Source organism: Haliotis rufescens, unplaced genomic scaffold, assembly GCF_023055435.1.
Source record: "Haliotis rufescens isolate VD_foot unplaced genomic scaffold, xgHalRufe1.0.p SCAF_14, whole genome shotgun sequence".
NCBI classification, from domain to species: domain Eukaryota; kingdom Metazoa; phylum Mollusca; class Gastropoda; order Lepetellida; family Haliotidae; genus Haliotis; species Haliotis rufescens.
In genome coordinates, this window is record NW_025963824.1 from 23,515,501 (window position 1) to 23,540,072 (window position 24,572).

The 24,572-nt window shown below is 40.1% G+C and overlaps 1 protein-coding gene across 1 annotated transcript; it reads left to right on the forward strand.

The window, feature by feature from the left end:
* Window positions 1–14,392: 14,392 nt before the first annotated feature.
* LOC124131178 (A disintegrin and metalloproteinase with thrombospondin motifs 9-like) lies at window positions 14,393–22,201 on the forward strand. The gene is made up of 4 exons (XM_046494280.2): window positions 14,393–15,030; window positions 16,330–16,622; window positions 17,851–18,021; window positions 22,043–22,201. The coding sequence occupies exons 1-4, from the start codon at window positions 14,748–14,750 to the stop codon at window positions 22,199–22,201; spliced, it is 906 nt and encodes a 301-aa protein (XP_046350236.2). The 5' UTR covers window positions 14,393–14,747.
* Window positions 22,202–24,572: the final 2,371 nt, after the last annotated feature.

Consider the following 24,572-nt stretch of genomic DNA (forward strand, 5'->3'; position numbering starts at 1 on the left):
GGAACATCTGACGCAGATGTAAACCAGATACAGTGCCATTCTTCAGAGTCCATCGGAGGTAAATTTGATCTAAATAAACAGAATAATAGTAACACGGCATACCCATACCTCTCTCAAATAAACTAGACCCTCAAAATTCGCCTCAACATCTAACAATGGTCTATTTCAGGCAGCAGCTGGCCCAGCTGCCACTCACAAGAGGAGTACTATGATCTGCAAATACCAGGACTAATACCATCCAGCTCAAGCACTTTTAAAGGCAAGAAAGGCCCTGCTGCTAAAGGTAGGATTAAGGACATAAAGTTAGTCTGATAATATTTAGATCAAGATCAACTAAAACGTTTTGTACGGTTGGCTGTTATCATCAACATGGGTAATGTTCCCTTCTCACAAGAAGAAATGATGTCGGAGAACCGTGGAAAATATATACCTGATTTGAATGATAAAACATGTTGAATAAACACTTTGACATGAAAGAGAGAAGCGAGGAAGTCGAATTCCAGGAGCAATCGCAAGACAGCAAAAGCAATTATGATGCCCGGATAAGTATACTTTGACTATAATATAATAGGTTCTAGTATTTGTAACAGTAACATTATGTTTGCGAAACTATGTGTTTCATGTGCATGTCTCTCCCTTACAGATACAAATTATTGGAATTGGGCATGGTAGTCTAACCAGTCAGCAGGACTTTGGATACAGAAAAACAGCTGTAGCTGTCAATGCCGTTGGCTCTTCAACCACCACCTCTCTAGTCGTCGTCGTTCATACAGCTGCCACCTTCCCAGTCGTCGTCGTTCGTACAGCCGTCACCTGCACAACCGTCACTCCTACAGCCGTCACCTACCCAGGCGTTGTTGTTCGTGCAGCCGTCACTCTCCAAATCATCGTTGTTCGTGCAGCCATCACCTTCCCAGTCGTCGTTCGTACAGCCATCACCTCCATAGTCTTCGTCGCTCGTACAGTCGCCACCTCCCCTATCGTCACCGTTCGTACATTTGTCAACTCCCAACTCTCGTCGCCTGTAGAGCCGACACCTCCCCAGTCATTGTCGCTCGTACAGTCATCACCTCCCCTATCATCGTCGCTCGTACAGTCGCTACCTTCCCAGCCGTCGCCGCCCGTACAGCCGTCACCTTCCGAATCGTCGTCGTTCATACAGCCGTCACCCTGCAGAGCCGTCGCCTCCAAGGTCGTCGACACCTCACCACCTCCCACAGTCGGAACAGAAACAAGCCACATCTTCAAATGATGTAGTCGTCGCCACCTGTACAGCCGTCATCTCCCCAGATGCCACCACCTGCACCATATGAACATGGACTCCTATCCCCCTTTGAAGGCGTACTTCATTTGTACCCCTGCCACCATTGCCACTCCACTGCCTTCCTCAGCTCGTGGCTTTAATGACATCATTAACCTGTGAAACTATCGCCACAACAACATCGTCTTCCAGGTGCGTCTTTAGTAGTCTGCAAGCCCTTAATGAACGTATATCACATATGAGTCATGCATCTCCATACATCGCGGAACAATCGTCCGTTGAAGAACGTGTCGAGAAACTGGAAGGGGCTGTTAATCAGCGTAGCATATTGTTCAATGCCAACACTGAGACCTTAATTGCCTACGAAGAGACCCATAAAGACGAAATAAAAAAAACTGACGGTTCCATCCCACTGTGATGAACAACGAAAAATAATTACAAACAGACAGTTTTTGGATTTGAGGCCAGTAGACATCCAGTAGACTGAACATTAGCGATGGCACCATAACTGAGGTCATATCAATAGACGTATTGCGGACGTTGAGGCTGAATGCCTATCTCTGGGTTCAACAATGCTCTTGCCCGTGAAGTATTCACAAGGATTTTCACTCTGCATGAAGTATGTTAAAGAAACGTCAGAGGGCATGTAAACTGTGAACGGGCACGCAAAGCTTTTGACAAGGCAAAATGGACATGCTTTTTGGAATTTGTTTCAAGTCTTCCCTTCCCAGCATGTTCCAGCGGACACGAGGATCCTTGTAGGAAAATAAAATGATTCCAACAGACACCTATGACGCAGGAAATTAAAGCTTATCCAGTTCCTGGAACTGTAAACTTTGCACTGAAAAGGTTTACTTCATAGGAAGCTATTAAAGATGAAATTTAAGATTGTTTATATGTTACATTGCCTGTTGATGTGTATATGTTTCTGTTGCTCTTAACTGAATGTGATCAATTGGTGTTGTGTCATGTGTGTAAATATAAAAAAAACGGCAATTTTAATTTCAATGTTTTATATTATGCTTCCTGAGGATCCACACTCTGCCGAAATCAAAACTGATGACAGAAAACCCCATTCAGTAAATACAAATGTTTTTTTTTTATGAATTGGAAATGAGCATCAATGAAATTTTTAATTGTTGATTACAACATTTCGAAATGCTGCAACATTTCGGTGTATTATCGGAACAGACAACATAGCCAACAAAAACAATGATTCCAACATGCTTACATGAAATGCATACGACAGGAACTAGTATTGCACGATGATGTGGACAATGACTTGTTTACATTATCATATTCATTTATGATCTCATTTCATGTTCTCTCCCTCTGATGTGTCATTGTCCAAATAGTGATTAAAACCCAGAAGCTGCACCGTTGACTTTAATAACATGAGCAACTACTCGATTTAGTCCATCAATGAACCTGTTACATCCAGGTGCATCAGCTGATCCTTAGTTGGTTTCACATGGCGACGCAAATGTCTCTTCATCTGAGCCCACACCTTTTCGATTGTATTAAGGTCAGGAGATTCTGGCAGTGTTTTCCAGTGGTTACCACAATGTCGGGGACACCAGTCAAAGGTACTGCGGCTGGTATGTTTCGGGTCATCGTCTTGCATTAGTCTGCTCCCATTAGTTACACGTTCCATTTGTCATACACCTTAAAACAACATAGGTCTTGGCTTAATGCACTACCTGGTCTACCCTATGTTACCTTAGTATTAAAATGGACTGATCCAAGGAAAGTGGAAAGGTAAACTTGTACTTTATAAACTTTACATACTTACATAAGATACGAAAATCAATCTGGGACATCTTAGTGCGGTCCGCCCTCTTGATTCTCTGGATAACTTCCATGAAGCAGTAGATGTTCAGATGGTCGTGGGGTAGTTCTCGATTGAGTCGGTTGTGAGATCCCTTAAGATCGTTGTTGGTGCGTGGTCCTGTTATCTGGTGGTGATTCCAAAGATGAAGGGGACATCTGGCTTCGAAGTCAACCCAGTTCATCACTATATAGTCATAGTCATTGAAGCCCTCAGCTCGGGAAACTCCAGGAGTATCATCCATCGTGTCCAACCAGGTGTCTTGTCCTTGTCCAAGAAGGAGGTGTGGCAGTGCCGATCTATTGCTTCACATTGGAATCTTCTATGCAGGGGACAGCTAAGCCAAGATCCTGTGTCTTCCTCCACACTGCTTAGCTGAGGTGGAAGTAGCAGCCCTTCACATCAACAGCTGGGAATTGCAGCTTGTTCAAAGTCGGTCTTGACTCTGGCTGGACGAGTGTCTTTAGCTGACTGAAGAGTCACTGGTATGTTATCATCCGGCAATCTGGTAACAGGGTAAATACAAGAGGATAGTTGACAGTTCCACGTCTGGCATGCACAGTATGGACTTGATCCCAGAGTGCAGGACAGAAAGTGAATGCTCCATCCATGAAGATGGTCTCTGCTGACTGAAGTGCCTCCAGTTGACATTTTAGAAGTCAAAAACATGCTCGAGGTCATGCATGGTCTGAAGAGGAGACCAAGTGTATGCTTGACGTTTGGATGGAATTACATATACAGGCCCACCTTGAGGGTGCAAGTGCTACAGATATAGTCGTTTATGCAAAGGCGACGACAGCCATGAAGGACAGGGGTTTGTCAAAACAGCAAGCCAGTGCAAAGAACGGATGAAAACACTGAAGAGGAGTTACAGGTCATCCAGAGACAAACTGAAAACTATGTGAACAATCACGGACTCTGCGTAAATACTACACAGAACTGAATGGGATTCTTGAAGACAGGCCATCAACTATACCAAACAAGGTCGCACAGAGTATGGTATCTGAGCAGGATTTGTCTTATTTTGAAAACGACAATGATTCTATACCTGATGCTGTTGCGAGTGATTTAGTTGGGGTCGAGCCAAGTGGTAGTGCCATCAATGATACCAATGTGATTGCAGCTTCCGATACTGAGACAGAAGCAACTGCTGGCAAAGGCAAATATGCTGCATCTGGGAAAACACAGCTAATGGGAAATGAGAGAAAAAGTCGTCTTGAGCTCACACTTGATATTGTGATGGACAAATTCACCAAATCAAACAAAATGATCGAAAGCAACCATATGGATCTTGAACAGGCTCGACTGGAATATGAAATCAAGAATCTTGATGACGAGGCCTCTAAACGCGATTTTGAACTCAAGAAAATGGACAGGGACGAGAAACTAAATCAGCTGACCGAGACCACCAGGTCTGAATGTTTCAAATGATCCTGGGCAACCGCTCTCAGCTTCCCCTCCCAGAACCAAATGCATTTGACACACCATACTCAGTTGCATCCACACAGCAAAGTTACCAACTTTACAACTCAACAGTCAACAGGGTATCCAGACAACTCCAAGAAGAAACATGGCTAAAGACGACTCAGTGGAAGATAAGAACTCGTCTCCCCGTCGCCATTATCACACTATAAGCAGAGATGGACGTACCTACTTGAACATGTAAACTGTACATGACTACCGCATTGGCTGTTGGCCCCACAATGGTGTTCATTATGTTTTCATTATTTTTGTGGCATGAAGACTCCTCGTTTTGTTACTTATCATGATCATTTGGTATTGAAACACCTAAGTTGTTTGTGGAAATTGTGCCCTTTTACTATTTATTTATAGTGTATTTGTAATCATTTTAAGTAGTGTTATGTTGATACAGATACTATTTTGTCACAATGCGATGAATGTACACATGTATGTAACATGTAAACATGAAATTATTGCTATATATTATCAAAGCTAACGTCACACTCATGCATAACTGGGTCGGTCGGGTAGCCTCGTGGTTAAAGCGTTCGCTCGTCACGCCGAAGACCCGGGTTCGATTCCCGACATGGGTACAATGTGTGAAGCCCATTTCTGGTGTCCCCAGCCGTGATATTGCTGTAATATTGCTAAAAGCGGCGTAAAGCCATACTCACTCACTCACTCATGTATAACTGTTATACTATAATTGTCATATTGCAAGACGTATCAGATAGTATTGGTTTCTGATGTTTGTTTCCCATCGTATGTTTAAAACAGATGAAATATTTGCGAAGATAATTTTTTTTCTTTGAAAACATGTCATTTCAGATTAAATTTCAAACTAATTCTCCATGTGTTGTCTATGTTCTCCATCAAATGCAATCCTTGCAAAAATTGAGGAACACGCCTCCATCTCCCTGTTCTCACTACGTTGGTTGGTTGGTTGTTTAACGCTGCACTCAGCAATATTCCAGCTCTATGATGGCGGTCTGTAAATAATCAAGTCTGGACAAGACAATCCGGTGATTAATATCATGAACATCGATCCACGCAATTGGGATTGATGAAATGCATCAACCAAGTCAGCGAGCCTGACCACCCGATCCTGTTAGTCGCCTTTTACGACAATCATAGTCACCTTTTACGGCAAGCATGGGTTGCTGAAGACCTATTCCACCCCGGAATCTTCACGGGCACTGCTTAGACGGTAGTTGAAGTACGACTGTTCTGTTGTGAGCTGTCCTCTATTAGTGAATGGTTTCAGGAGCCAGGAGGACAATGGATAGGCTGGGACACAAATTAGAACTAATGACATGTCCACAAGAGCTTGGTCCAGCCCAACAGGTGTTACCCACTCAGGTGACGTTGGCAGGGGGCTTCCATTGTCTGCCATAGTCTTCAAAGAAGAGTTGGCAAACACTCTTGCAACATGCAGTCTGCCAGGCCAGCCAATGTAGACATCTGTGAATCGGTATTTATTACGACAGACAGCCTGCATAATGATGGAGTACCACCCTTTTCTCTTCAAAAAGTCAGCATGGCAATAGTTAGGAGCAATAATGGGAACATGTGTAGCATCAATTACATCTGTTTCTGTACCCATCAACAACCTCCCTCAAGGCGTCACCACGTGGAAATCTGACCAGTTCATTGAACATCCTGTGATATATGGGTATCAATTACATCTGTTTCTGTACCCATCAACAACCTCCCGCAAGGCTTCACCACGTGGAAATCTGACCAGTTCATTGAACATCCTGTGATATATGGCTTCGCAGACGTCATGGACGCAGATACACACTGGCTATTCCAAACAAGTTGCCGATAGTTCGGTACTCCACTGTTGTGTCCAAGAAGTACACAGCTACTGCAACATGATGTTCAGTGGTCAAGGCTTCTCTAACGTTTAATGAACGGCGCAAATCTGGCTCCAATTGTAGACAGATGAATTGGAACACGGCTTGAGACATCCTGAAGTTTTCAAGCCATTGATCTTCATCAAATGTTTGTAAAACAATATTTTGTACCACCAACTTCTGCTTCTCTCTTTCATCCAGATTAATCTTTCTCGTAGAAATGACAAGCTTACTGCAAGAGAAAATGCCTGCATAAAACGCTGCCTTCTCCTTTTCCGAGCACTACGTCCAAACCTCTCCATTGTCGTGACTCAAATGAGTTAAATAGATTGATATTATCAGGGAGTCTATGTGATATTAAACAATCTACCCCAAGTATATAAATACATTACATGCAATAAAAGCAAATATCGGTTATACCTACTTGGGGTGTCAGTCCAGATTTGAAGAAGTCGTATTAAGACGTTGTCGTATTGGCCATTCTCGTTATACTCATGAATATTTGTTAAAAGGTGAGGATCCCCCATTTCGTATCCCTTGTGATGAAAGAATCACAGTCAAGCATGTCCTGCTTGACTATTGATTTTTCCATCACAAGGGATAATTATTTCCAGGTTTCATCTATGAAGGATCTTTTTAAGGTAAGTACTCATTTAATTATTGCTTTTTTCAAAGAAATTGAATTAATAGATAAATTTTGATCAAATGTATTGTTAAAAGTATGTGATTTTAATTTGGTAGAATGAACTAATAACTGATATTGTTGGTGGCTGTACCTTCAAAGGGGGTTGAAGTAACGTAAACTAATTGTCCCCCTGAGAAGGTATGTAAGTCCCATTTCATTCAAAGTATTTTTCATTTTCCATGTTTTTAATCGTAGAATTCTTGTGTTTTTTAAAATGTTTTGGCTTTAACTTACTGATAATCACTAGTAGCCAGAGGGATGGTGTAAATCCTGCTGGGTTACCATGTAGGTAGCAGAAGTACCGTAAGTCCCCATTGTACCTAGTATGGTGACCTACCCTTGGTTATTAGTGATCTATAGCCCATTTTTATTGTGTACTGTTCTGAATTGTTATGCGATATGGCTGAAATATTGCCGATGTGACGTAAAGCATTAACTCACTCACTCACTCTGAATTGTTATGAATTTTATTATGATATGTGTGATTAGATGCTGTTCCTGACGATTCGTTTCAACAATAATGTCGCTGGGGCAACTCCTGTTGTCTCATGAGGCGATGTTCTGTACAACCGGAGGTAAGATTGTAAACCTTTTGCCTTTGCCACTTTCACGTGTTTTTTCAAGGAGCCAACGAAGCGTTCAATGCCTCCGTTTGCACGGGGCCAAAGAGGGGTAACTCTTTGTATCTTGAAGGCGAGTGAATTGGCAAATCTCTTGTATTCGTCACTGGTAAATGGTAGGCCATTGTCAGACTTTGACAAACTCAACCCGAAACCACAACTTATTTCATCCAAAACCAAAATCTACCCCTATATGTCCATATCACCATTGAACATTTTGGGGAAATTTGAAGCAGACCTGGCTTGTGAATATTCAGACGGAGTGTAGAGAGACATTTTATGTTGCGAGTGGACCAAGTAGCTCACTAGTCAGTTGGAAGACATCACAATATGCTAGTTTTAAATCTACATCTGTGATAGTCTAGTGTTTTTACTGTCCTTTGTCGACAGATTTTCATGTCTATATGTATTAATATATAACTTGATTAAGTCACTATATGGCTGAAATATTGCCGCTGTGACTTTAAATATTAACTCACTCACTCACTCTTCGATGCGCGATAGACGTTGTTTTCACAAGTATTTTCCTTTGTAGGCGTGTATATTATACAGTCAATGTGTAAAATGTGATTCACTCAGGCAATTTTTAAAATGTCCAAATATTTCAGTCATTTTATAAACTGACTGAAAAATCTGTCCATTTATTTAACAGATTGGCTAAAATGATTAAGACGATCGAAAGGGCTTAAAAACATCACGATTAATTATGCTAGGATTAGAAGCCAAAAAATTTAGAAATGTACTTTAAACCCTAACATTTTCAGTCACTTGGTGATGATATTAAACATAACAATGTTTGGAATTCGTTATCATAATAATACAGATGGACATATTTTGCAGTCAATTTGTAAAATAACTGAAAATTTAGGCATTCAATAAATTTCCTTTGTGAAAACACAATAAAATAAGCTATGCTCAGGTGAAATATTTACTTTGTTTTGCAAGTCAAAATGGCGTTAACAAAGATCGCACAATCAGCAAGTATGTGACTAATCAAAACTTCGTCAGCATTACCGATGCTACCCACAAAGATACCTTCATTTCCTTACTATTTTTAAGACTGTATTTCATTTTGTTGATCAATGTGACCATACACCCTTATACTATCAATAAAAGTGACAAATGCACTTACGAATTGCGCAGCACAGGTCGCGAACTAGTTTAGATTTCTTCTATATTATCCAGGTACTCACGGGGGAAAATACAATAACAAAGGCAACAACCTAACCAGTCCCTGGGAATAGCTTTAGATCGGTGCCCCTTTGTACCTTGAAATAACATATATTGTGAATGCCAAAATGATGTATCAAGGATCAAGTAGAAGATATATTGACAGTAGCGTTTGGAGTTTATTCAACGGATCCGTGAAAACAACACTGCTTTATCTTAGTATTAATTTTAAATGACGCAGTAAAAGCTCAATGTTTACCTCTCCTGGCGGCCATTATGCAACGGCCAGCTTAAACACAAACCCGCGCCCACGTCTCTTCCTGTGGTACGGTGATTAGTCCTCTCTCCCTCAAGCGTATCCTCCCTAATATAACCTACTCTCATTAATTAAATGCTGCTCTTTCCCAGCGTCACGGTTATGGAGAAAGAGAAAAGGAGAAGAAGAAGAAAATTGTTTTATTTAAGTGTCACCCGGCGTTGTATACAATAATAATTCAATTTGGTAAAATAGAGGCAGATATATATAGAAAGAATAACGCCAGCCGGCCTATAAAGGCCTATGAGACACATGTTACACAGTATAAAGCATGTAATATAAAAAAGAAGTTTATAAAACCACTTAAGTGCATTTGAAATACTAAGAAAATTAGAGTTACGAACCATGGGGTTTTATAAATTATGTAATGAGGGACTAACGACGGTTATACATTGTAGACAATGATACGGATATTTCCTTACACAGGGAATTATTGGACATAAGGTAGAGAACTGGTCAACTGTAGACAGCTGAGGGAAAGAAGGATTAAGAGTAGAAGCAATCTGAAAGAGGTCGTAACGCAAATCAGCATAAAGTTGAAAAAACATAAGAAAATGAAGTTCATCTTCGATAGAATTACTGTTGAAGAACTCACATATTCTCACCCCAAGGGGGATAACTGGACGTGAAAACCTACCAAGTTCTACCTGCAGCGGGAGTGTTCCACAGCGGAATTTACTTAGTATACTTCTCTCGCTTCTATCAAGAGGAGAGTTGACATAAGTTTCAACATGTAAACTATTTTTAAACAAGCTGTATGTTCGTAGTTTATTTCCATTAACGTTTCCTTTGTCATCCCATAATTTGGTAAACCAGTTAATATAATCAGCATAGATCAAACCCTGTTTTGAAAGATCAAATTCACATGGCGAAATGTCATAAATATTAGAAACAGGCAACTCTCAAGATGAAAGGAGAGATAAAACTTTACTGTACCATGATTTACTAAAATTGGAAGACCATCTGTTAACTGCAAAAACAAGTCTTGAATGCTGAACATAATTAATACGACGCCAAAAACGGAGAATTTCAATGTACTGTTTTGTAAGACAGGACACCCAACCCATGTCACCACGGACTGCAACATTCGGGGTTTTGTTACTCACACCGAGAAAAAAGCGACATGCTCTGTTTTGGATGTTATTGATACATCTGAATTCCTTAGTTCCCCAGATGGCTGAACCATACGATAAAATAGGTTGCACAAGGTTTTCGTAGAGAGTATTATAAAGACTATAAGGTAAACCACCAACTGACTTAAATTTACATATGATGGCACCCAATGCACGACTTGCAGACTTGGCTAGCTCGTTCACTGTAAAATTTAGGTCAAGATGCTCATGAAACCAGAGACCAAGATATTTGTATGCATGAGTATAATCAATGACATTGTTACTTAAAGTAAAAACAAATTTTGATCGGGGTATTACATTTGGGTGGAAATGGATGACGTTTGTTTTTTTAACGTTGACTAGCATCCAACGGGCGCACCAGTCGCTAACACACTCAAGCATACGTTGCAAGCAACACTCGTCCGGGGCTACAGTCGCTAACACACTCAAGCATACGTTGCAAGCAACACTCGTCCGGGGCTATTAAATAAATATCGTCTGCATAAAGCAGAGTACTCAGCATTGTATGATCAATGTATATACCGCAGTTCCAATTGTTGATTTCACTGACAAAGTCGTTTACGTATACTGAAAATAATGTCGGCGACAGGACACAACCCTGTCGAACTCCAGAATAGACTGGGAATATATCAGTGTGCCTCTTGTTTACACGAACATATGATTTAGTGTTGTTATACATTGACTGAACTTCATGAAGAAATCTACCATTTATACCTAGACATAAGTTTGTACCACAGACACTCTCTATTGACAGTGTCAAATGCTTTTTATATGTCAATGAAGCATACATAGGTAGATTGTTTTAAACTTTTTCTGCTATTGGTAATTGAGTACAGAGTATACAAATGTTCTTGAGTACTACGTTTTGTGCGAAACCCGTTCTGTTCGTTAGCTAGAATGTTATTCCCTTCTAACCATGTATTTAACCGCGTATTTAAAATGTCAGAATAAAGTTTACATGGAACTGATAAGAGAGATATGCCTCTATACCCGAGGGGGGCACGGGGATTTCCATCAGCTTTATTAATGGGATTAATGATACTTGTTTGCCAAATTTCTGGACAAGAGTAAACAATTTCAACAGTAAATCAACACAATAACTGTTTTTTAGTGCTTCTGTGGGAAGAGAATCAGGACCTACAGTTTTACCCCGTTTTGCACGTGCAATAGCACGCTCGACCTCAGCGCGAGTAATGTCGGTTAGTAGGTCAGTAGTGTCAAGCATTACATCACAATTGACCCCATTAGCTAGGTCACGCTGCACTCTCTGTAAATGTTGTTCACTGAATTTTTCAGAAGAGTTATCAGTGTAAAGTGAAATAAAATCGTTCTTTCACTTATTTAGCACAACGTTTCTGTCTGAAATCACAACACCGTCCTGTTCGACTTCCCAGGGAATATCATTTGCTCTATCGTTAGCAATACCTAATTTGCCGATTGTCTTTCAAAAAGCGCTGGAGTCTGTGTCTTCACTTTTGTCGAAAAGTCGTCGCTGTTCATCACGTTGGTTAGAACTTTTACATTTTCTATGCAATTTATCGAACAGTTTACGTTCGGCTACGTACTTATTCTTAAACGGTCCTGTGTTCTGCATTTCAACCACAGCTTTTCACATGCACAAACCTTATCCCACTGCTTCTGGAGAGACTCGCACCAGTACAGCTTATAGAATGATTTAGCTCTGGGACTGCTACTGGTGCGACGGCCTTAAGGCACCGCCACCTTGTCCAGCTCAGTGTACATGAAAGAGAGGAAATCAGAATAAGCGGCAGTGATGTTCTTATTGTTATTTAACTGAATTTCTAATTTATGTATAAGTTCATTAATCTCAGGTATATTTTCTTTGGACAGAAATGAATTAGTGATCTTACATTTGTTATATTTTCTCTTGGTGTCAGAGTCAGACTCAGGAGAGTTATCCTGGGCGAGGCTCGGGGGCTCTGGCTTTGGGGGTGCTCGGATCTTCCATGTCAACATGGAGTGGTCTGGAAGGCTGTCGGGGACATTACTGCCATCAACGAGAGATGATACACGAACAATATAAAAGTCTGTGAAACAGTGAAGATTCTCATGAGATGTAACCACATAGTCGACAACTGAGTGTCCATTTTTGATATACGTAAAGTCTTGTTTCCCTGTTCTCCCATTGAGGATACATATTACCATCCACCAGAAAATCTAGAAAGAGGTCGCCATAGGCATTATCCTTGAAATCAATTACTTCCCTGTCTGGAATATGATCAGCTCCCTGTATATAGTCACACTCATCACCGATCCTAGAGTTAAAGTCACCACATAACAGCCCTTCATTCTGGAATACATAAAGCTGTTCAAGAAGCTTTACAAAGAATTGTTCACCATCGTTGACACGGGTGGAGCATGTAGGGCGGGGGGTAGCAAACACATACTGCTATCTTAAAGTCAGAGTATCTGGATGATAGCCTCAGCCATAGAATATCTTCATAGTTGTTGTCGAGGACTTCTACTTGATATGATTGCAAAATGGTGTTTGTTACAAGGAGCTGAGACGAAGAGACCCAGCTATCATAAAGTAATTAGGGTCCAGTGTAAACAATGATACGCCAAACCTCACAAATATTATCACTGAAAGTCGTACTACAGATGGTTAATGTCAAATCACAATAAAAGCATTTCAACGGCAATAACATTTTCCAGGACCATGTATTCTCTTAACACGATCGCCTTCAGAAGGAATGGCCGTATAAAAAGATGGATCTATTTAATCACAACGGTACTCATGTTTTTCCCACAAAATCACGTCTAAAAAGGAGACATCAGCAAGTACATATGTATTATCATTTTTTGTCAGGATATCAAAGTTTTCTCTCCTTGTTACCACCTCCAGGTTCAGCTTAAAACAGGTCCTCCTTTAGTAAAAAGTTTTTTCCCCCTGAAATGAGTGTTTTTGAACATGAGTGGCGAGAGGGGTGCATACCCGTTAATATATCACGTTATCTATTTATTACAATTTGGGGAATCAGTGTGGTGTAATTAGTGAGTGAGTGAGTGAGTATGGTTTTACGCCGCTTTAAGCAATATTCCAGCAATATCACGGCGGGGGACATCAGAAATGGGCTTCACACATTGTACCAATGTCGGGAATCGAACCCGGGTCTTCGGCGTGACGAGCCAACGCTTTAACCACTAGGCTACCCGACCGCCTCCAGTGTGGTGTAAAAGTGACTTATATATATATGATCTACGCATTCTTTAGGCAGACTGCAAACTCATATTCGACCACACGAGTTGTACCTGAACACCTCCAATCATCCAAACCACTTTGTAGCAAACAATCTGGAAGTCTACAGATTTACGTTGTGACAACGTTACATGACAACGTTGCAGCAACGAAAAGTCAACATTGTCACAACGCAGAATTGTTTGCTGGGACATAATGATCATGAGTACATTGATCACACACAGGCGTGGGATACTGGGGCCTTAAATGTGTTGCGGAATTCCCAGGAGTCTCCAAGACGATTATGACAATGGGTAATAAGATGCTGCAGTGTGGCGTGTTATTTTTTTATTGATGTGACTCAAACATCACTTAGAAAACCTTATATTTCAAGAACCTTGAAAATCAATATTAGTGGTTTTCTTATTCCCATATGTCTTTTATATATGATTAAATCTAACATTTTTAAGTTTTAGAGAAAGGAATACGGACTTTCAATTTTATCATATGTACTTATATAACCTTGGTTAGGGATTAGGGTAAATGATATATTCTGTCAGTCATATATGGATAACAAAAATTTAGCAAGTCGAAAGATGAAGCCGAACCTCTTAATTTTTAAACATTTACAGTCGAACCCTGGAACTCCTGGGGACCTACAAGTTCGACCTATCCGGGATTCGACACATCCGACACGACTATTACACAATCTGACCTAGCCATCAGAAAGAAATCCCACCATGCATGTTAAGTAACATTTATATAATCAGAAATATAAGCAGAAGTATCCGTCATATAGCACTCTTCCAATGACGCCTCAATATTCCCGTTATTAGACATCTCAGTAGAGCGAAGCGATAGACTCCTCCCCGAATCGAAGTTTCACCATGCAGAATTAAATCGAACCCTACAATTTAGTAAGTGTAATGAAAATATCAATACATACGACCGTCATTAGTCTCTACCGGCGCGAGTTTACCCAAAGATCTTTTGGGTGATGTATCCCCGTGATTAAAAAAACCGTGTGAAACAAGAGACCTCAATTGAATAAGTACAAAGATGACCTTTACAGCCTTTAAAGGATTCGCCTCTTCCTGAAACAATATCTATCTTGCCCACTTCGACAAGTATTGATCGAAGTTAGAATAATGAGAGCTTATTGATCGTTTTTCTACCTGGTGGTGTTTGTGTAACGTGTCTCACAGATCTTCTCCCAGAATGATGCTGGCCCTGATACTTCTACAATTTGTCTCTGTTACAGGAAACACAGTTATCCAACACATATTTGACAGACAATCTACACTAAACAACCTTGAAGCTCAAGAGACTCCAGCCAGTATCAACCAAGTTCGCTCCAAACTGATCTGTGCAAGCCTCTGTTCCAGGGATGACATCTGTGCTGCTGTGACTTTTCAAGATGGTCAGTGCTCCATCTACCGCTCATCCTTACTGACATCTGGAAAGGCAAGACCAGGCGCCAGGACGTTGATCAAGAAACAAGGTTCGAATAATTAATATTTGCTATATTGATGGCGTATTATTCATTTCATACATTCTTGATTCACGACAGAAAATAACCCCAAAATAGGTAAAGAAAGGCCTGTTTAGACCGATAAGCCTGCAATTTCTCTATGATACATGGCCAGTGCACAAGTGTCCATGTGGGAACATTTTACACTTGCTGTTCCTATGAAATCATGAATGTAGGAACGAAAGTTACCTAAACTAACATCTCATCTCGATTAACATTCAAAGATGCTCCTCCAGTTATCTGTTACTTGCATAAGTTTTGAACTCATTGTCACCCTGAATTTGGAGAGGTGTCACTTATTGGCGACATAACATAGTTATGCTATGAAGTGAGGAGCAGTTGGTTTTATCATATGTTTGATGGACAATATTGACACTATCTTAAGTTAGAGATATCATATCCAAAAATGGACAGCACTGGCAATTAGTCATCACTCAAGGAATTCTTCTACATGGTTATATTTCAAAAAAATAATTTGATTTAGAACTTATATAACTTCCTTTCAAAATTGGCATTACCTGCAACTGCTGATGGGTATCTTTTCATTAAAAATCAATACATTTGCTTGTTTTGTCACAAACGTACAATCATTTCTTACTCCTCGATTGTACTTCAAATTTGTCAGACAACAGAGGCTGGAGGTGCTGGAATAGTGCTCGACATTAAAGGAAAGTTGAAGTCATCACGTTTGTCAGTCAGTTTTGTCCATAGGTTTTGCCACTGTTAATCATTATGCATAGAACTAAATATGCAACAGAAGAGACTGTTTCACTGGTCCTTTTAGTTGCAGCTCAAGAGAGTACATCAGTGAAAGGGAAGTGGCTATTTGACCATTATTGTTCTCTATCAGACCATCTATATAATACAAATAGTACCCGTTGGACGCCTGCTTCTTGCCTTAATGTTCTATCCCCAAATGTCACAGAGATGTTATCTATGAGGATCAAGCATTTTGATATTGTTTTCTTTGTAAACTTCAGGTGACACTTGATATCATTTTTTCACAATATGCCCTAAATCTTTGAAGACAGAGATGCAACTATATCTATGGCTACCATGTTAAGTAATAAATGACCAATGGGCCAGGGAATGAAGTTTCTACCATAGGTTTGTCGTGTGGGGTAGGGGTGTATAAAGTTAAACCATCGACTGTTTTGACTATCTTTGCAGATTTCTATTATCATTTTTGGCTTGACCATAGCATATTTTTCAGCACCTTAATGTATCTGAGGCTTCGTGAAAAACTCTTTACATTTGAACACGATTCAGGAAAGCCAGTCCATGCCTGCTCTGATGTGAAGAAGGTTGACCCCAACGCAGGAGATGGGGAATACTGGATCCACACTGATGCCCCATCTTTTATCGGATATCCATCAAAGATATTCTGCCACAACATGAACTCTGGATCTCCCCAAGAGTTCGTGACTCTACCATTCACAAAAACAGCAGTGTTTCCTCAATTAACGAACCAATACTGCATGCAAGAAACGACTGTCATGTCTGGTAACGGGATACAAAACGTTGGTACAACACATTTCTCTAAAATCCGAGTCAATATTACGGTAAGTGTACTTGTTAGTGTTAATAGAGCACCAATCAGCAATCACGATCTCCATATCACAGCACACTGTCAACAGAATGGTGACCAGACATACCAATGGTTAATATCATGACGGATTCAGAATTTATAGTCGTATCAGCAATGTCTCATCCATTTTGTGTTGAAAATACATAATACTTTCATTGAATAAAAGCGACAAAACCCTTTCCATTTTCATAAGAAATCTGCGAAATTTAGACTATATCATGAGCATTGGTTTATGAATCACTATCAAATAATGATGACACCAAGTGTTCGAGAAAAGCATGTACAGTACAATAGTAAGGTCAACATCACAGATCCAATACAAAACATGTCACACGGTTAAAAGTAACACATGTAGAAAAACACATCAACTACAATAAAGGCAATATATAAAAATCAAATGTCCACTGAGACACGCTTACAGATGTTTAAGACTTGCTGCATCAGCTTCAGAAACATTAGTCCCTGTGAAGATCCGGTTAGAAAATAGGTCTTCAGAAACCTTTGCTTATGGTAAGTCGTTAGAGGCGAGTAACGAGTTCGGGTTGTCAGACTCGCGGACTTGGTTTATGCATAATGTCAATTGGGGCGGTCAGATTGGGGCGGTCAGGTAGCCTAGTGGTTAAAGCATTCGCTCGTCACGCCGAAGACCCGGGTTCGATTCCCGACATTGGTACAATGTGTGAAGCCCATTTCTGGTGTCCCCCAGCGTGATATTGCTGGAATATTGCAAAAAGCGGTGTAAAACCATACTCACTCACTCGCTCACTCTTTTGCCTTTCAGTGTACATGTATAATGTCACTAACATTCACACAATGCCGTGAGTGGGAAAAATAATTGCAGTGGCGGCGGCGGAAATTTGATGAAACACTGTAAGCAGCCGCCCTAACCTTACTCCCCTCGTCCCATTACAGTCTCATGTCTTTGTAATACGAGCAATGCGTGCTGGAGGAAGAGGCAGCATTGCTGTTATCCATGGTTATAAAAAATGAAGTTTGAGTGTTTTTTTTAGACAATGCTTATAGTTCGTGATGACTTCACCTTAGCATCACTCCCCCAACTTTACAGGAGATATGCATAAACATTAAAATGTTACAGTATGTTAAGGTAATCACTATATTGATAATACATGCATTGCCTCCTGGAAAGGAAGGCAACATTTGTTTTATTCATGGTAATTTATTGGTTTGATTGTTGTTTTCAGACAATGGCTATTGTTCGGGATGATTTCACCTTCACATCTGGAACTGGAACAAAACGCAGGTATGGGGAGGCCAAGGACTGTTACACCGAATATAGTGAGTCCAGAAGTTGTACTCCCAAAGGCACATTCAACATCAACACTGCAGGAACTGGCATGATCATTGATAAAAAGGCAAGTGATTTTGCCTTCGCAGTCTACAAACGATTTGTCTGTATCAGGTGTAGTTGTTAAAATGTACTTTACAAAAAAGAAAGAAAGTGTACTTTGATATTCGAGGTTATTTAAAGCCCCACCCTGACTACCAATAGCCCGCAAGGTGGCGGTGTTTCAGTTTCGAACAGTGACTGATAATGGGAACACAAGCGAGTGTCGGGAGGAGCCTTTTGAAAGCAATACGTGAACAAGATCACCATTGACCGTCAAAGTTCGTATCAACTTGAATGACTAACCCTGGACACCACAAATGCCTCCATATCTAGATATAAGTCAATAAATTGTCTGTAGTTTTATCATAAAAAATCGAATTGATCGTGTTTGGCGTCTGCATCAATCACAGTGCGTGGAGCTTATTTAGGGTTGCGCTATAAATAGAAAAACACTTGGTCATGTTTACATGTGACACATTCAATGCATCTGTGTTCTAAGTGTTCTGTGGTATATATATTTACGTCAGAATAGCAGCACAACAATAGTTTTAGTTGATGTAACAGTAAAGATACATATATACAAAATTGACGTTAGTTACATAAGTATTAGGACAAAATTCTTTCAGTTCAATCCGAAAATTACAGACATTATTACACTGTTGATATCAACTGACCAGGGAGATTGTCGAGGCATTTGATATCGTGACAGATACTCATCATGAATGGAGAAAAAAATGCTTCTAAGAGAAATATTGTTGCTTTGAGCCTCAAGACCAAACATGTGTTCATGCCAAAGTAGTTTACAAGAGAGGATGGTCTTTGTAGCCAGCGACCCGAATAGATTTGATGAAAATAATGTTGAAATCCATGTTCACGCACATGACAGAATCAGTGTGAACAAATATTTATCTGAACATCGTTTCAAAATATGTGAGACTGTCCGTATTTTATCTTCAATCCGACGTGAAATGATATGAAGTTTTCGTGTCACAATGTTTCCTGCCGCTGTGGAAAATTGTGCACCGATCTAATAAAAGAAATACTACCAGATCTACCATTGCACCGTCGTAAAAGAACCAGGTCAACTTTATCTTTCTTCATTTGTTTATTAAAAAATCGTTTCCGAAGCAAAGCGACTCGAACTACATCATAAATTAATCCATAGACTAGATTCTTGAACCAAGTGCTTAAACGGATTTTTTTAAATGTCATGAAATAACTTACACAATTATTGAAAGAAATCTTTTAATAAATAATATATTTTGACGGGAAGAACACATACAAAACATATGGATGGCCTTATGCAAATGACATTTGGCATGCCAATCAACAGGGAATCTGGGTCACCCAGTTTCTCGGATCGAGTGACTTCGGCATGAGAAGCTTTTGGACAAGTGTGACTTTGCCAAAACACATTGCTACTGGGCAATGGAAACGTGACGGAAACGACAAAAAACTACTTTCGTCACATGAAAATATTTTTGACCATTACCAGTTTTTTTTAGACGAGCCTTGTCATCCAGATTCCCGATGAAGGCAAGACGAACACAACGAAAACAAACACTGTTGAAATCACCGATTGCTGTATATATTATGAGAAAGGCTATTCATAAACTGCAGATATATCGTACACCAATATGGTGCCGTGATACATATTATGTTTTGTTTGTGACACTGCTCTTATTCAACACGACACACGTATTTCGTTCTCGTCCAGAGAATAGGGCAGAGCTACATATAATTTATGTGTTGAACTGTGTTGGATAAATAGTGGACATTCCACAGTATCATTTTATGAAGATGTGAAGACGGCATGGCAGGTATGTTTTGAAACCCTTAATCTACGCGTTTGTTGAAAGGTCATGGAATCGTTTGATGGATTTTTATTACCATTAAAATATACGTCCTTGTTGTCAATCGGCCCACGTGGGTGGGTGTTTACATGACGTCACCCGTTTACGCATTAACCAATTAAATTTGTGTGTTATCATGACGTCATATTGACTTGTCAGATCACTCGTATAAGCTCCGCCCACTCAGAATGCGGTAGTGCCTACCGCAGATGCCCCCTTTAGCAGAGATGATACATGTAGGCGATGCATGCATCATAATGTGACGTAAGCATTGACGTGTGTTTGTTCTGTACAACATGTGCTTGTGTGGTCAGTCATGCAGTAGGTGGACAGCGTCCACAAACAAAATATATTTTTTATATATTGTGCAGAGTTACGTCCATTGAAGTCTATGATGGTGGGTTTGAATTCCGATTCGCCCCGATTATATTTCTAGGTTTCTCAGCACCATACCCGGGTTTCATAAAAGTAGAAAACTAGCTCACTCACTCCCTCCACCAATGTTATGGACTTCCTGCACATAGTACGGGGAATAGCGTCGATACGACGTCTGTAGATGCGACCACTTAAATCAGCACCTATCAGTAGAAAACGTGATTCATACATAAACAAAACAGTCCTTCATTTTGTCTCCACCACTGGAGACGCTCTGCAAGATGTTATTTTTTTCAGGCGTGTTTTTCAGACTTGGCGTCGAACAGCTCTGCGGGTCGACGGTACATGCCACACGCAAAAGATAGTTTTAGAATTAAATCCATTCATATCCCCCTTTTATGCATCTTGGCACTGCGAAATATGAAAGTATATCCGCCATACATTGATAATGGCATGTATTAAGAATACGAGATCAAATAATGATGCAATGATTGAATCAAATCGTGATTGTGGTAAATCTCCATTCCTTATCCGTTTGATTAGGTGGGTGGAACACATCCCCATATTGAAAACAGGTATGTTAAGTGGTAGCACCATGCCCATCTGATAAAGACAGGACAGTCATGCTGGACATAAACTAATGTCCAAAAGAAAATGTACCACGAGTTTGAAAGAGTATGAAAGAAAATCATGCAGAAAGTCAGAATGTATATATTTCATAAATGTGTTTTGGTTTAACATTATGCGTAAAACTGCTGATGTTATTCAAACAAAACTGTGGAAAATGACAAGTGTCACAATTTCATTGTCACAACACTTGTTCAATGTGACTTTAACATCTCCAAAAGCACATTAGATTGAGTCATTGATATTTTTAAAAACAAATTTGTCAAATATATTTGAGCACAACAACAGTATTTGTAACTGTTTTAAACACAGGCTACAAGCCATCAATAACCAAAGCTAGGCCACCTCGCTGGGGATAATGGAGAATCACTTTATCAAAATATGTATCTGTGAACAAATCTGTCAGTGTTTTCTGACGATGTTTTTTGTTTGATATATTGTTTTAAACAGTTTGCCAACGGACATCCGTAGCGATGGCCTGAAACAAAACACAGACAAAAATAACATTGATGTATCAGAAAACATTTTACTGCTGCTGTTACTTTAGTTTAACATGAATACCCAACTCAGACACAGTCAGCTGACTCCGAGCCGACTAGTCCCTTAATGCAGAGCACAAGGCAGGGTACCATCCTTTAACGTCTTTTGGTATCATAACGAGGCATAGTATCCCAGTGGGCTGGCATTATAAAATCGTCATTATAAAACATCTGTACTGGTATAAGCAAACACACATACACACGCACACGCACACACGCACACGCACACACAAAAAAAAGGAATAAAAAGAAAGAAAGTATACCTAGATATTCATGTTCATTTTCTGACGTTTTGACATTGGAACAATTGTTCTATCCCCATATTTCGTATCCACTGCTTCATTCCATTTATTTCTAAACCAATATCTATGTTGGTATTACAGTTATTATGGAGGAGAAAAAGTTATCCACCCCTTGTCAAATAATTTTTTCACGATAGAAGTGACCTTTATATAGAAATCTGTATATGTGTACTGGTAGACAGTATTATATATTTGTAAGACACATTGACAAATGATAACACCTCCGTAAAGATATAAAATTCAACCTACCTATTCATAACACATTTTTGTTTTCTGTTCTACATTCTAGCTTCACAGTCTCGTCTTGTCAATTACATAATAGTACCTGTTTATTCATATTTCCCAAACAGCATGAATGGGAGATCACGAATTGGAAGCCATTCCCTCCGTCAGTGAGCAGGTCAGCAGATGGTACACAGATAGACTTGCTATGTGGTGGTTACTGCGGTGGATGTGGACCAGTTGGAGGAATCTTGCTGTTGCAGCCTAACCCGAATGAGAGTAAGTAAAGGGTCACAATGTATCTGTGAGTTATGTTGTTGGTGTAAAGGGTAGTATCAGGGTCTAACTTGTAAAAGATGTGATCAAAGATTTTCAATATTAATTTAGAAGATGTTTGTACAACATGCTAAAACAGACTGTTTTCTGACCTCAACATTATCTGTCAACTTTGATCCCGAATGTTTTCTTGACTACAGTCCGTTTGACTCCAAATGAGAACGATGAATTGCAAATTAACTCGAAATCCAGAAAAGTGTATGAAACATCAATACGGTACTTGACCATGAATACCCTGTACCCAACAAAATCTGAATTTTGTTTATTTAAAGACCCATGACGGATGAAGTTCTTTAAGAAACTATCATGTAATTTTGTATAGAAATGTGTACATGACACGTAGGGGGACAAACCGTGGAAGGCACAGCGCAAGCACGGTCTGCACGTGCTACACAGTGACAGTGTTCATTCAATGACAAGATGCGCTACTCAGCAGATGTTAAACAGTTGATGTTGAATGTGTATGATTTCTTTAGAAGTGAAGCAGAAAGAGCAAAGCCTTTTTATGCAATTAGTTAATTCTTGAAACGAGCTTCAAAAGCTCTTGGTATGTCCCCTCAGTAACTTAAAAATGTTGTTAGTCGACGACATACAAATAGTCAGGCCAAGGAGGTAGGGAACATGTCAAAACCACGCAAGGTTGATAAATTAGACAGTTTTCAGAGGGATCAAGTTAGACTCAGAAAATAAGTACCTGTCCCTAAGAATTTTGAAGAAACACCTTGAAACTAACCATGATTTACGTGTAACAAAGTACAAACTATAGCAGCTGTTGCATACATTTGGTTATAAATACAAAAAGATAACTTGAGAAAATAGGGCTGTGTTGTGTGAACGGTCTGACATGGTTCGTCTCCGAAATCATTACCTTCGTACCATCAAGCAGAAACGTGAAGAAGGATATGAGCCCGTCTTCTTAGATGAGACATGGGTAAATGCGTCACACACATCCAGCAGTCAGTGGGTACCCAGTGGTGACTGTAAGGAGTCTGGTAGAAAGTTACCAATGGGAAAGGGTGAAAGACTCATAGTTCTCCAATGCTGGTTCTGCTAGTCAGGGTTTTCTCCCAGACTGTGACCTCGTCTTTAGAGCCAAGGCCAAAGACAACAGGGACTACAACACAGAAATGAACGGCAATGTATTTCTGGAGTGGGTGAAAGATAAATTGGTCCCTGCTTTGCCTACCAAGTCTCTAATTGTCATGGACAATGCACCGTATCATAGTGTGCAGGATCCAGAAAGCAAGACTCCAACCTCTAATAACCGTAAAGGAGACATGGTTACTTGGCTGCAACGGAGGAACATTACCTTTCCTTCTCGAGCGACGAAACCACAGCTCTATGAAATCATCAAAACTATGAAACCTGACCCCGTGTATAAAGTTGACAGTTACATCAAGGGTCAGGGTCACGCTGTCTTACGACTGCCACCTTATCACTGCGACCTGAATCCAATCGAGTTGGTATGGGGCATCGTCAAGGGTGACGTTGGTTGATCGAACACAACGTTCAAATTACGAGACGTTGAACAACTCGTAAAGGAATCCCTTGGTCGGGTAACAGTAGAAACATGGAGGCGTTGTATGGCCACAGTCGTTGACGAGATAGAGCCACGTTATTGGTCACGAGATGGACTACGGCCAGCAAAAGTCCAACCTATAATAGTGGCAGTCGGTTCAGGCACCAGCAGTTCCGACGACGAGTTCTATGGCATGAGCGAGTCAGATTGCGACTGAAATTATCATGAGATGGCCCCTCTAACGCTCTGTCATTTCCCCTACAACAGAACGTGCAGTGCATGCGTGCTTGCACTGTGCCTTCCACGGTTTGTCCCCCCTACGTGTCATGTACACATTTCTATACAAAATTACATGATAGTTTCTTAAAGAACTTCATCCGTCATGGGTCTTAAAATAAACAAAAATTCAGATTTTGTTGGGTACAGGGTATTCATGGTCAAGTACCGTATTGATGTTTCATACACTTTTCTGGATTTCGAGTTATTTTGCAATTCATCGTTCTCATTTGGAGTCAAACGGACTGTAGTATATATTAACGACAAAAAATAACTGTGCTTCATATAAAGTTCAAGGTCGTTTTAAGGTTGTTGTTCACAGTTTGCACGTGCATGTTATTGCACGGCGCACATTTTGGATAGTTGCGTGTTCGCACGGAACTTGACACTCAAACACGTGGTTTCATCATGTGAACAGCACAGTATCATGTGGTCATAAAAATATTTTTGTTTAATGGTAAATAACGCTTACGCAATGCCACGGCTTTTTGAAAATCAACGCAAACGCGCCCTCTGCTACAAAAGGG

Bases quoted from the DNA above. Each gene is read 5' to 3' on its own strand.
- LOC124131178 (XM_046494280.2), top strand. From the start codon at position 14,748: ATGATGCTGGCCCTGATACTTCTACAATTTGTCTCTGTTACAGGAAAC. The intron at 16,623-17,850 runs GTAAGTGTACTT...TGTTGTTTTCAG, and splicing joins AAATCCGAGTCAATATTACG to ACAATGGCTATTGTTCGGGA. The intron at 18,022-22,042 runs GCAAGTGATTTT...TTTCCCAAACAG, and splicing joins GCATGATCATTGATAAAAAG to CATGAATGGGAGATCACGAA.